This window comes from Leucoraja erinacea, chromosome 6 (genome assembly GCF_028641065.1).
Source record: "Leucoraja erinacea ecotype New England chromosome 6, Leri_hhj_1, whole genome shotgun sequence".
Classification (NCBI taxonomy): domain Eukaryota; kingdom Metazoa; phylum Chordata; class Chondrichthyes; order Rajiformes; family Rajidae; genus Leucoraja; species Leucoraja erinaceus.
In genome coordinates, this window is record NC_073382.1 from 11,874,604 (window position 1) to 11,887,770 (window position 13,167).

Here is a 13,167-nt window from a genome sequence, read left to right on the forward strand (position 1 = left end):
GTTTAGTTTACCAAATTTATCTATCGCAGGTTATTTGGCCCGGCATCAATTGCTGTTTCCAAAATGAGTTCTGTGTTTCTTCTCTCATCTCTGAACAAGTGTTTTCTCTTTACACTCTTGCAAAAACTTAGCTTTATTTGTTTTCAGATTCTCTACATTTTCCCACAATATCTTAAATCTCAATCAAACTTCTAAAATCTAGTAAATACAATTTTCAAATGAGTAATCCATTTTAATTTTCAACCCTAGAATTAGAATTAGATTCCTTTAATGTCGCCGAAATTATGATGCCTGCCGTCATACACAGAACCATTAAAACAAAACATACAATGAACACAAATTAAACATCCACCACAGTGAGTTCACCAAGCACATCCTCATAGATACCCTAGATATCATCCTTGTAAGTATATTCAGTATTTGCTCAAGGATCCCTCAATGTTGCCGAGAATTGCAGCTCTGTTTTGGAAGCAAGATTCCAAACACCCGCACTTTCTAACTCCTGTGCCACAACTGAGATGTGATTGAATTTATTCTGCACCAATGACAGAATTTCCATTTACATTGTTTAAACTTTGAGGTTATATTTTACTTGGCCTTTACTATATTTGATATGGTCCAGCCCTCTCACTGCTGCATTAGAGTGTAGAATATCGTATTCTTATTTGTAGGGCCTAGGGATTTGTGCATGTGTGTGCAGTCGGCAATCCCAGCAATTTACAGAATCATTGTGAGCCACCAATATGCCATTTGACATTGTCTTTTGCCTTGTTGAATATCTTTGGAAGTATGAACAAAAAGGGAACCGATGCTTTAATTTTGTGGCTGAGATGTTTCCTCACATATGGTATTGCTTAGGTCTTGTTCTATATATAGAGTGGCAGGTCAGATCGCTAATCTGTCAATTTAGTTTCCAGGAGAGAAGAATAAACAGCAACGCTACTGGTGACTAATGGGGAAAATATGTTTTCCAGACTTTCATAAACTTTGAAATCGAAACCGGACTGGCTTCCTTTCTAAATTCATGGAAAATTTTCTCTCCGAGATCTTATTTTGGCAGCTGAATTAAAGTTTGGGTTGAATTTACGCTTGGCAGAATGCTGACCAGTCTCCATAATGCAGAGTTGCAATTAAGGCCATGTGGAATAGAGTCATTCCAAGAGGTGACTTCATGGAGATTTTGAAAAAAGAGAGATTTCAACGCAAAGAAATCCGTTGTTGCATGGAAAGGAAGGCTATATTAATTAAGTGGTGATTGGATAAGCTACGTTTAATCTCTCAAAAACGTAGGGGGCTGAGGGTTGAAAGTTATAGAGGTTCATAAAATTATGAGGAGCATAGATACTGCATTTGGCCAGAATCTTTCTTCCAGGTCGGGAATGTCTGGCACTACAGTGCTCAGGTTTATGGTGAGAGGGGAGGAATGAAAGGAGACCTGTAGAGATGTTTTTTTTACAGGAGAGGGTTTAGTTATCATTATGTACCAGGAACAAAACAATGACATTCCTGCTTTCTGCAGCTACAGGAATATTAAATGCAACTCATCAAATATATATACAATATACTATCAATTATTCCAAGTAGATCAGATCATGATAGCACATCAAAATACATAGTCTAATCTTAGTAGCTCAAAATCACTGATGTTCAGTGAGGGTAGGCTTGTGCATGGTGGTTTAAAAGTCTGATGGTTGTTGGGAAGAAACAGTTCTTGAACCTAGCGGTTATGGTTCCACCTAGCCGATAGTGGCAGCAAGATGATAGCATGGCCTGGAAGGTGTGGGACTTTGATATTAGCTGCTTCCTTGATCTCTTGGATGATCGTAAGGTCAGTACGTGATGAACCTGGCAAAGCCCACCACTTTGCAGCATCCTCTCTTCTTGAATATTTGAATTACTGAACCAGTTAATATATTCTCATTCGGCACCTATAGAGGTTTGATTGCTAAATCTCAAACGTCTGAGGAAGTAGAAATGCTGGTGGTTGGTGGCCATCACATGCTGGGTCCAGGACAGATCATCAGCTTTGGGGAATTGGATTCACTCTTAAATGCTCTCAGAACAGGCATGGCAAGGTATCCAGTTATGCAATTAATAATAATAATATCTTTTATTGTCATTGCACATACGCGCAACGAGATTTGGTACGCAGCTTCCATCCGATGTCATAACTTAAATAACTAATAACATTTAGATTTAGATATCCCGAGAACATGGTTTGTAAAGAGAACATTACAACAGTAAAATAGTCAAAACAGTTCAAACAGACTAAAGTGCAGGTGTGTCTGTGCGACGTGACCATCCGAGGGAGAGAGTCCATTACTGCTATATTGAAACCAAATATACAGGAGGGACCACCTGGTGTTAACTGATGCAATGATTTTGGATACAACCAAGTCACTCCCAACTCAGCCAACGTTGCAAGATCCTCCCTGCAAGCATCTGGGGATTGTTGTAAATTTGACAGTGCAATCTATCTGTCAAATGCATCTGTCTGTAGTGGAGGATTTTGTGGAGACAAGACCCTTCACGTTGAGGGCCTCCTCACCTGTGACACTACTGTCATGCTAAATGGGATAGACTCAGAACAGCTCTGGCAAAATAGAAGAAGTAATGAGTGACTGGACCAGCAGCAACAGCAAAAATTATCATAACGTTGTGGCCTGGTATATACTGACTGGTTCAAGGAACAGTACAGGCGGAGGTATTACATTAGACCATGCACAGATTCACTGACTCTAGGAAGTGGTATTCTGATCCATACAATTATATACTTTGCTTTTCATCATTGCAGGATGTTGTGGGTGAAACCCCTGTCCACAAAGCAGCGCGATCGGGAAGTTTGGATTGCCTTAATGTCCTTGTCACGCATGGGGCTACAACAGAGTAAGTAAACATTTTGGCACCTCTTATATAATAGTAAGTTGTGGGTGATGGGTATGGCACCCTTAAAGGAGCTATATGCTTTAAATTTGACCCAAAAGATTTGAACTTAAATAATTCTCTCAAATACTTACCCTTAGCATTTTTGAATATCGAGGTCCATCTTTTCAATAACAATAGACAATAGGTGCGGGATTAGGCCATTCGGCCCTTCGAGCCAGCACCGCCATTCAACATTTTTTATTGTACTTCACCGGTTAGAGTCTGGAAAAGACCAATTAATAAGTCTTTAATCACCCCACCACTCCTCCAAAGTAAATTTTTGTGGATTAATTAAGATATAAGGGGCGTAGTTGATCCAATCCACACCCTGGACTAGAGCTGTGCACACAAGGCACGAGCCAGGTACTTGTAGACTGGCTCCCAAAAATGTCCTGACGGCATTTTGTGGGTGGGGAATGTGCCTGCAATTTCTTCAGGCACACTTGTAGTGGGTAAGTCCTTACATTTAGGAAATGAGTTCTTTAATTGTAGCATAAAGCTCTTTTAAACTAAGTGACGCCAAATGAGAGAAACTTGTTTTGCTGGTAATTCATTAAACGGTGCAGGCTCGAATGGCCTACTCCACCTATTGTCTATTGTCTATTAAATTTATGGAGGCTTAAAAAAATTTATCTAAGTTTCCATTAATGATTCAAACTCTCTAAAATTCATTTTGCATGTCCATAATTTTCCAACAAATCAAAATTCTAGATGTGTAACTAAGGCCATATAGGAATTTATGTGACATTCAGTAGTCACTGTCCTGACTGACTGACACACTTAACATAAAATGATAAAATCGATCACAAAAATTACAGGAATGATTCCCTTTAAAAAAAATTGCTCCCAGTGTGTTGAAATTTGTTTTTTTCAACTAAATGTTGATACCTTTCTGCAAAGTAGTTTAGTTTCTATTTATTAGGCAGTGTATTAGCTACTGGCCCTTATTGAATGATTTCTTTAATGGGATTTTACTCCTTTTGCAAGAAATGCAACCTCTCCATTTTCATGAATTGTAGCTTACATTAAACATTCTGTGCCCTAGCTTGCTTTGTAGGGCATGCTCACTTTGACCAAGCTTGCCAACTTTTAGATCTGCCCTTTGAATGTGATAATGTACAAACTATTTAAAACTTGCAACGGTAACTCCCTAATGCAGGTTTTATCCCATACGTTAAGGTCTAGACCGGACCATTAATTTAGCCATTTATCTAACTTTTTCTTTAATTTCTCTAGGATACCCTCTTTCCACTTAATCTGTATTCCACTCCCACCCAATGTAACAAAGGGTATCAATGAGCAGAATGCTGTCACTTAGAGTTAGCAATTCATATTCTTCTACTTACACACTGGGAACATGGATCAGGAGTTTGGCCTTGAGGTCAGTGGACCCTGATCATTAATTTAAAAATTTGCCTGCACCCCTAGTAATTGTTCCCTATTGATGAAGGTCAGGAGCCTTAATTTGTATTTGAAAGGAAATATTTTTATATATGACATATTTCATTGAACATTTAACCTCATATATCTGAATTGTCTTGCTATTGATGCATCCTTAAGAGGCATCGTAACCCTCAATTTGAGTTTTAAAACAGACAGAAACAATATCTTTGGGTCTCGTGTGCACGAATGTCAAGCTTGATCTCAGACACGTTCTTCTGGAACTTTCCAACTGGATTTTCGTTAAAGTTAATATCAGTTCCTTCAAAGCCATGGTCCCGTTCAACTGGAAGCGATGCCCGCATAAGTAGTGCCTAATGACTTTAGTCAACAGATCGTTTGGATTTACGCTGAGTTCCCAAGTGAGTTCCACAATTACTTAAGTAAGACCTGCGCGGTGGAATTAATCACTAGCACATCTATTGAGTTAAAGATTTAACTCCCTAAGCACCATCCTGAAGTTGTGTCTTTCTTTGTTTAATTATTTAGTGTCTTTAATTAAAAGCGGCACAAATACAATGGCATATTAAACCGCATTTAACAAGGTTACTAACTGATAATTGCACAATTTTTACATTTAAATCTTGAACAATTTCCATAACTTTAACAGTATATTTCCTGACCAAGTGCTGTTTATTTTATCTTCTTCCTACTCGGTTGAAGATTTTCTGGACTGGAATCCAAAATTTCCTTGGCTTTTTGCTGTTACCACTCGCTCCCACTCCATTTTTTTCAATGATTTTGTGCACTCTGAAGCCTGACATCAAATCTATCGCGTATTTTCAATCTTTGGGTGTGTTTAAAATTGTCTTGTTTCACCTAGTCATCCATTAATATTACCACCCGTTTAGTCAACACAAGCTTCATATCAAAACCAGCATTGACAGTGATTATTTTCCAATAAACTATTTCATAAAAACATTGAAAGCAAAGGTAATTTGCAGGTATTTTGCTTTTTTTTTTTGGGCTGGCTGCTCATACACCCAGCTATTTGCAGCAGAGCCTGTCATAAGAATATTGAATAGATTAATGTCCCAAATTCTGTGGAAGACACCTGTGAAAAAACTGGGAGAATAAAGTGGAAGAATCAAAAAATGACATGCAGCCATGTTTTTTGGAATAACCCATTATCTAAATGGTGGCCGATTAGGAAAACGGGAGATGCAACGAGACCTGGGTGTCATGGTACACCGGTCATTGAAAGTAGGCATGCAGGTGTAGCAGGCAGTGTGAAAGCGAATGGTATGTTAGCATTCATAGCAAAAGGATTTGAGTATAGGAGCAGGGAGGTTCTACTGCAGTTGTACAGGGTATTGGTGAGACCACACCTGGAGTATTGTGTACAGTTTTGGTCTCCAAATCTGAGGAAAAACATTCTCGCCATAGAGGGAGTACAGAGAAGGTTTACCAGACTGATTCCTGGGATGTCAGGACTTTCGTATGAAGAAAGACTGGATAGACTCGGCTTGTACTCGCTAGAATTTAGAAGATTGAGGGGGGATCTTATAGAAATTTACAAAATTCTTAAGGGGTTGGACAGGCTAGATGCAGGAAGATTGTTCCCGATGTTGGGGAAGTCCAGAACAAGGGGTCACAGTTTAAGGATAAAGGGGAAATCCTTTAGGACCGAGATGAGAAAAACATTTTTCACACAGAGTGGTGAATCTCTGGAACTCTCTGCCACAGAAGGTAGTTGAGGCCATTTCATTGGCTATATTTAAGAGGGAGTTAGATGTGGCCCTTGTGGCAAAAGGGATCAGGGGATATGGAGAGAAGGCAGGTACAGGATACGGAGTTGGATGATCAGCCATGATCATATTGAATGGCGGTGCAGGCTCAAAGGGCCGAATGGCCTACTCCTGCACCTATTTTCTATTTTTCTATGTAACCCCTCTTTGTAACTGTGGTTCCTGAGAAATAAGATGCCTAACATTACCTGCTGCTCTGTATCCTGGCCTTTGAAGTTATAGTGATAAAATGTTTCCATATAAATCCTTAAATTATTTGTCTGCATCACTTCTAGCAGTTGAAGTTCAAAGGAAGCTTGGGAAATTGTGAAGTAAACAGAATTTAGGTGAAATACACAATATACACTGGAAGTTATGGAGTTCAATGAGAATTGTCCGTGCAACCGCTTCATTCAATTAAGGCTTAATTGAAGTAGGTGAGACGGCATAATTTAGATAGCAGACACTTTATGGCAGATAATCTGTGTAGAGGTGCAGCTGCACAAAACATCCTTATTGATGCTTATAAATGCAAAGCAATACAGGTGAGCAGTGGCGCTGGAGTTGATTCTAACTGTTGACCAGATGTTGAGAAATTTGTGATGCAGCTGTAAATTGCCAAGACAAGCAAAGCCATGAGATTAGCAGAGAAATTGTTATAATTATGGAATTGATTTGATGCAATGAAAAGTGCTCCAATATTGCAAGTATATTGTTATCAAGGAATGAAAAAAAAAATGGCATTGGATCAATCTAGGGTGTATCCTTCAGGAACCTCACAGGGAGAAGGACCGGCACAATTATATGTTAAAGTAAAAACATATAGAGAGTAAGGAAGGAATGTATGAGGACTTGAAGTCCAACTGAAAGAGCAATTCAATGTCGAACGGAGCAGACTTGTATCAGGAAATCTTTTTGTTTTAATGAAAATAGCGCATATTGTTTGATGCAAGTGAAATGCAATACAATTATTCCTCAGTAAATTCGTCATGGCTTATTGAAATTTGTTGCCAGCTGTCTTGCACATTGACATTCAGGGAGTATGGTTTTATTGGTGAGAGGTTTCAGTTGAATGCTGAAGTGCAGCAACTAGACTGATTCTGTTCAGGTATTCTATGACAAATGTTTTCACTAATAAAAATGCAAGTGTCTTCTGCAGAAGTTGAGACATCTTAATTAAAATGTTCCTTAATTAGATATTCCACTCATGGATACCAAAAGTAAGAACATTTTTACCTCTCAGTACTACAAAGTTGAGCACAATACCTGTCAGTTGCCCTTGCTTCTCACGTAATTTCATCATCTATTAGTATTGTTAAGTATCGCAGAAGAAGAATAATTAATGATGGTAAGAATTTTGGAGACTATAATTATTGTTGGCAGTTTACTGATTTTTCCAGTACACTTGTCGTCAACCACTGATGTCAAGGTTGCCTGTCCTGGTTCCCTAGATATAACAAGGATCTAAAATCTTTCTTCCTGATTGAAATTTGACAGAGGTAGGTGGACCAGGAATGCTGCAGAAATTCCGACCTGTTTCCTGTATTCCGTCTGTATTGCATTTTTAACAGGATGATGCGTGATCAGTTTGGATCGTCACTGTTTCTTTACAGTTGGGGTACCTGCAGTGCTTTCGACCTGGTGCTGCTGCTGGGATCTGTTTTCTCATGCTTATAGTTCAACTTTCTTTTATACCGTGCTGGAGGAACCGAGAATGTTATTTAATTATCAGGTTATTGCCAAATGCAACATGGTCCATTGGAAATACCAGTGAGGGTAGTTTGGAAGCAGTGTACAATATTCCAGTGAAGTCAATCATCAGCCCTCTCTGAATTGGGATATGTTCATCCAGAGAGGCCCTTGGAAGCTTAGCCCTGATCTTTTAGAAAGAGTAGGGACAGATAGCTTCTTCAGGATAGAAATATATCAAGATTTCCCATGGATAGGATCAACATCAATCATTGGGAATAGCTGAGAGTCAATTCAAAGGACAAGAGCAAGGAGGAAAAGATTAGGCAACAGTTGAAACTTAGCACCCATGCAATTGCTTTTCATGTTGCCAGTACACTTTCTGTCATAAGGATAGGGTTGTCTCCACAATGCATCCTAAATCAGGCTCTCCAGGGTTGCACAGTTAAAAGGAAAACAAGTCACCTTAGCAAACATACTGATCTTAATATTTCAGTACGTCAAACTCGTTCAAGCAGTGCAGCTAGAATTGACAATGCGGAGGCATTAATATAAATGAAATAAGATGAATATTTCTTTGGGTACCACGTTTGTAAATATTTGCCCGTGGTTGGAATAGATGTATGAAGCTCACCATTTAGTTACATAAACTCTAATCTGTAAAATAGTTTTGAAATGGGAGTCTCGTATAGTTGAGAGATGTTCAGTAGAGTTTCAAGGTCAGTTTATTGTCACATGTGCCAATTAAGGTACAGTGAAATTTGAGTTTAAGTGAATCAATAGCTTAATTGAAACAGAACTTTAAATTATCACAGCCTCAGTAGGAAATCGGTAATGCAGATTAAAATTATAATATTGTAATGACTTTTCACTCATTTCAGAATTATCTAGAAGTAAAATGTGTCCATCTTTTCCAGGTAAATACTTTGAATAGAGAATGATCCATATGTTTTGCACTTTAATTCTCTCTTCTTTTATAGCAGCATTGTAATTCGACAACCCAATTTCTATATGAAACCCATGTTAGTGTTTGCTGCTACAGAAATTAAAATACTCCACATGACTGGATAAGGTATTCCATATATTTACAGACAGTACAGGACTTGAAAATAGAATGAAATGGGTTAAACAACATATTAATTAAGATGTATTCATGTTTTTGTTTCATTGTTAAGATTACTTTCACCAGTACCCCTTAGTCTGTATTATTTACCATTGCCCATGTAACTGTAACAGTGCAGACAATTGAGTCTTTAAGAGATTGAAAAATGTCAAATGTTTTCCAGCTACGTAATTTGAATTTGACTTGATTTTGAAGTAATCCTAGAAAGGGGGATCACTCCCAATAGAAACGCTGAAACTGCCACAGGGGCTTCATGGAAACCTTACAGTTGTGGCAATGAGTGCGCAGTATCGCTTCCCCTCAGCACACAAGGCATACCGTTGAGGTATTTGTTGTGGTGATTGGTTTTAATGCTATGTAGGTACTGAGTTATAGATCTTTTAGTTGTGCATGCTTTGTTTACCATAATTTAAAATTACCTCAGATATGTAAACTAATATAGTTAAGTTGAGAACTTTATATTTTAATGTAAGATGTACACAATTTTTCAAGAAAAAAGTGGTTTACTTATGGAAATTAATTGACGCATGATTGTAACCAGGTCCAGTTTGATTATTGAAAGCGATATGAAACTTGCTGTTTATTCATATATGGAATATATGCTTTACTTGGAGAAAACTGCAGTAACAGTGTTGAATTAAGCATTAAATTTAACATCGTACTTCGAAAGAGATGCAAGCGTCACCAATTCTTTTCAATTTCTTCTAATTGATCTCTTATCACCCTGCTAAAACCGTTCATGTCACAGAGAATATGTCGGCCATCAAGATCCCCCCCCCCCCCCCCCCCCCCCCCCCCCCCCCCATCAATCTTCCAAATCTTATTTTACTAATTTGGAATCCATCAGATTTGTGAACGTCTTTTAAAAATCAGGTTCCATATATTGCACTTTAACATTAATGAAATGTTTTGTAGTTTGGATCTGGAACATTGGTGTTTTAAAATGCAAATTGACTTTAAAATACTTTCCCAATATTTATACATTTCCTACTCTGTTTTCAAAAGCAATCCATTTTTATCTATGTCAAGGTATCTAGATTGTTGTGTCAGTAACTTCTTTCCTGACACAGTGGGATAAATTACTTTTGCGAGAGACAAATGCAACGAATATTATACCAAGCCTTATCATTCACTACACACAAATTTAGGTTCTCTGGGAAGAATGAGCTGGGATTTTCTCCATTTGTCTTGCCGCCTTATTTGCATAACTGAAACAGAAGATTGTGTTGGGAGCTCATTCCCGCCTACTCTTTCACTTTGGTTTTTCTGATTCGGGCAATCCTCTGGACAGGTAAATTGCTGTGCTGCTGATTCTTGACTTACCAAGTCTACTCCATGATTGACGTTCTCTTAATATCTTTGTGGGGCAGGAAGTACCATCTTTGGAGCTCATGGATGACCTTTTCCCTGTTTTCCACTTTCCTGCCTTGGCCTTTGCCAATATTAAATAAATATCAAATTGTGCTTGAAAGCAGCTACAAAGGCCTCCCAACCCACTGAGCTATGAATAAACGGGGCAATGACTTGGAAACTGCCTCATTGGAACAAGACTACATGGATTCATTCGAACTTCAGAAAATATTATTATCAATGCTCCTTCTTGAAAAGGGTTAGTAAACTTAAAGGTGATTTGGGACCACCTGTGGCTGTTGTGTAGAGGATTGCACTGGAAAGCAGTTGTGGCACATTAACTGGTGGAGGAAAGGAGGGGAAAAAGGATGGCATTTTTTGCATTTGGTGATAAGATGTGTTAGATCAATCAGATGACCTCCATATTGTCGAACGCTGGATTCTGAACATATTTTATCTGTCAATTTTATCTTGAACTTCAACGGAAAGACCTTGAAATACTATTTCCAAAGAGCAGCCTGATTGACCTTAGTACAAGACGATGCATGGTCAACCTTTATTGTAAAGAGATGAAGATGCGGAAAGAAGCTTTGTGATTGAGTTTTAGCCTTATTCCTTTGGAGGTCAAATTAGAATAAAGCATTATGATTAGCTTGCTTCGATCACCGGGCGGAGGAAGAACAAGGTCAGGCTTGGAGCATGCAGAATCATCTTGAGTTGAAAGTTGTGAAATATTCAGTGATCCTTGATTTAGCCATTGAAATATCTGAGAGTTGGAGATGGAATGGCTGGAGGACGATAAAATCATCAGTAGAAGAACGATGTAAGAACATTTTTGCAACAAATAAGAGAAAAGGCTGAAATCTGTTAAGAGTACACATTAAGCTTCTAAAATTATCATGAACCTGGTTTAGAAGGAAACAGAACTAATTTCAAAGACTAGTACCAGAATTTTTTATAAAAGCCTTTTTATATTTTGAAGTCAGCTGATTTTCAAAAATGCTCACAGTGATTCCATGAATGGACTGTGTATGCAAGGCACAATATTGGAAATTTGGCTTGCATCAGAATTGGAAAATAATGAATAGTTTGAAGCTTAACTCTGAATTTCATTACTTTAGACAGAAAGATGGTGGTCAATTGCCCCAGCCCTAGAACATCAACTGAAGGATTTAATCAGGACAATGTCCTGGGCCTAATGGACTTTCTCTATTTCATCAATGATTATTCAAAGCCATTTGCGACTTCAGCTACTAAAGTAGCTCATATCTGCACGCAGCAAGATGGAAACATTGTTCAAATGGGGACTAGTAAGTAACCACTAGCACGTATGCCACAAAAGTGTCAGGCATTGAACGTTTCCACAAAAAGGAATATTGCCCTAACCTTAATGTTCAATGACATTTTCATCACTGAGTCCATCAAAATCCTATGGGTCATTTATAAGAACTCAACTGGTCTACCCAGTTAAATGTGTTTAAGAAGGAACTGCAGATGCTGGAAAACCGAAGGTAGACAAAAGTGCTGGAGAAACTCAGCGGGTGCAGCAGCATCTATGGAGTGAAGTAAATAGGCAACGTTTCAGGCCGAAACCTTCAGATAAATGCTATGGCTGCATTAATTCAGAGGCTGGATATTTTATATTAATTCTCCTGACATCACATAACACTACGACACAAATCAGAAGCAGGATGTAATAATCTCCAATTACCTGGACGAGTGAAACCCTGACAATGCGGTCTCAATACGATCTGAGTCAAAGCAGCCTGCTTGATTGGAAGTCCATCAACCATCCTAAACATTTATTCCCCACACCACTGACGTACAATTGCTGCAGTGCCTGCCGTTTGCAAGATTTCCAGCAGTTACTCAACCAGGCTTTTCTGACAGAACTATTCAAAACCGAGAACTCTGCCACTGCGCAGGTATTATCGGTGCTTGGGGACTCCACCACCTCCAAGGATCCCGTCCAAATTCATCACCACACCATCGTGAGTAGGAAATTGCCTGGATCTAAATTCTGGAATTGTTTTTGTGCTACATGCTGCAACCAGAAGGATTGCAACTTTTCAAAGTGCACCACCTCAAGATAAATGACTGTATGCTTCAATGGGTGAAAAACAATGCAAGGAATATTTTAAGAATCCAGAAAAATGAGCTTTTTAGCTATAAGGCATGAAGAAGAAATGATGTCAGAAGGTATTGTAAAGCAGAGTAGCACAAGGGTGCTTTGAGGATGCCAGGTTTTATTAAAATATGGGATTCAACAGAGCTGGTGATCATGATGGAGGACAAGAAAGAGCATTAATTCCATTTCAAGATCATCAAAATTGAGTTGGAGGCAAAAGGTGTCGTCGAGAAAATCCTGTACCTGAATGTGGCCATTCTTCCGCCAACATTTTGATATTTAAATGAATATATTTTATAAAGGTGGACTTTCCCCATCATAACAGCAGCGGAGATTGTATTCTTGTATTATTTTCAGAACCTGCATCGTTTAAACTATCAATCTTAATGATTTAAAAATTGACATGTCTTATCTATATCGAAGTGCTGTTCAACACTTTTGTTTTTGGTGTGTATTCCTCAATAGATTTATGTTGGGTGTGCCAAATGAATAATGAGGGGAATTGTTTTTTTTTAAGCTTGTTGAATTAATATAAGGAATTCCGGAAATTAGAGTCAGACACTGATGCAAGATTGACATCGAAGTATGTACACCTGAATTGCCTTGGTATGGAAGGCCACGTGCTGAAACGTGGGATTAGTGTGAGTGGGTGGACATGATCGAATCAAGTCGGGTTATTATCCTACATATGAGAATCTTGCTTGCAACAGCATCACAGGCACATATACAAAAACACACAAATCTCACACAATTCTGCAAGACAATTTAAAAAAAAAGGACTACAT

General features: G+C 38.4%; 1 protein-coding gene across 2 annotated transcripts in view; it reads left to right on the forward strand.

Annotated features, from left to right (window-relative positions):
* Nucleotides 1-13,167, forward strand: part of ankrd10a (ankyrin repeat domain 10a) — a 60,432-nt gene that overhangs the window by 19,531 nt on the left and 27,734 nt on the right. For both annotated transcript variants that reach the window (XM_055636613.1, XM_055636615.1), the window contains exon 3: nt 2,795-2,886. In XM_055636613.1, the coding sequence (XP_055492588.1) occupies nt 2,795-2,886 (92 nt within the window). The remainder of the gene's footprint in view (nt 1-2,794; nt 2,887-13,167) is intronic.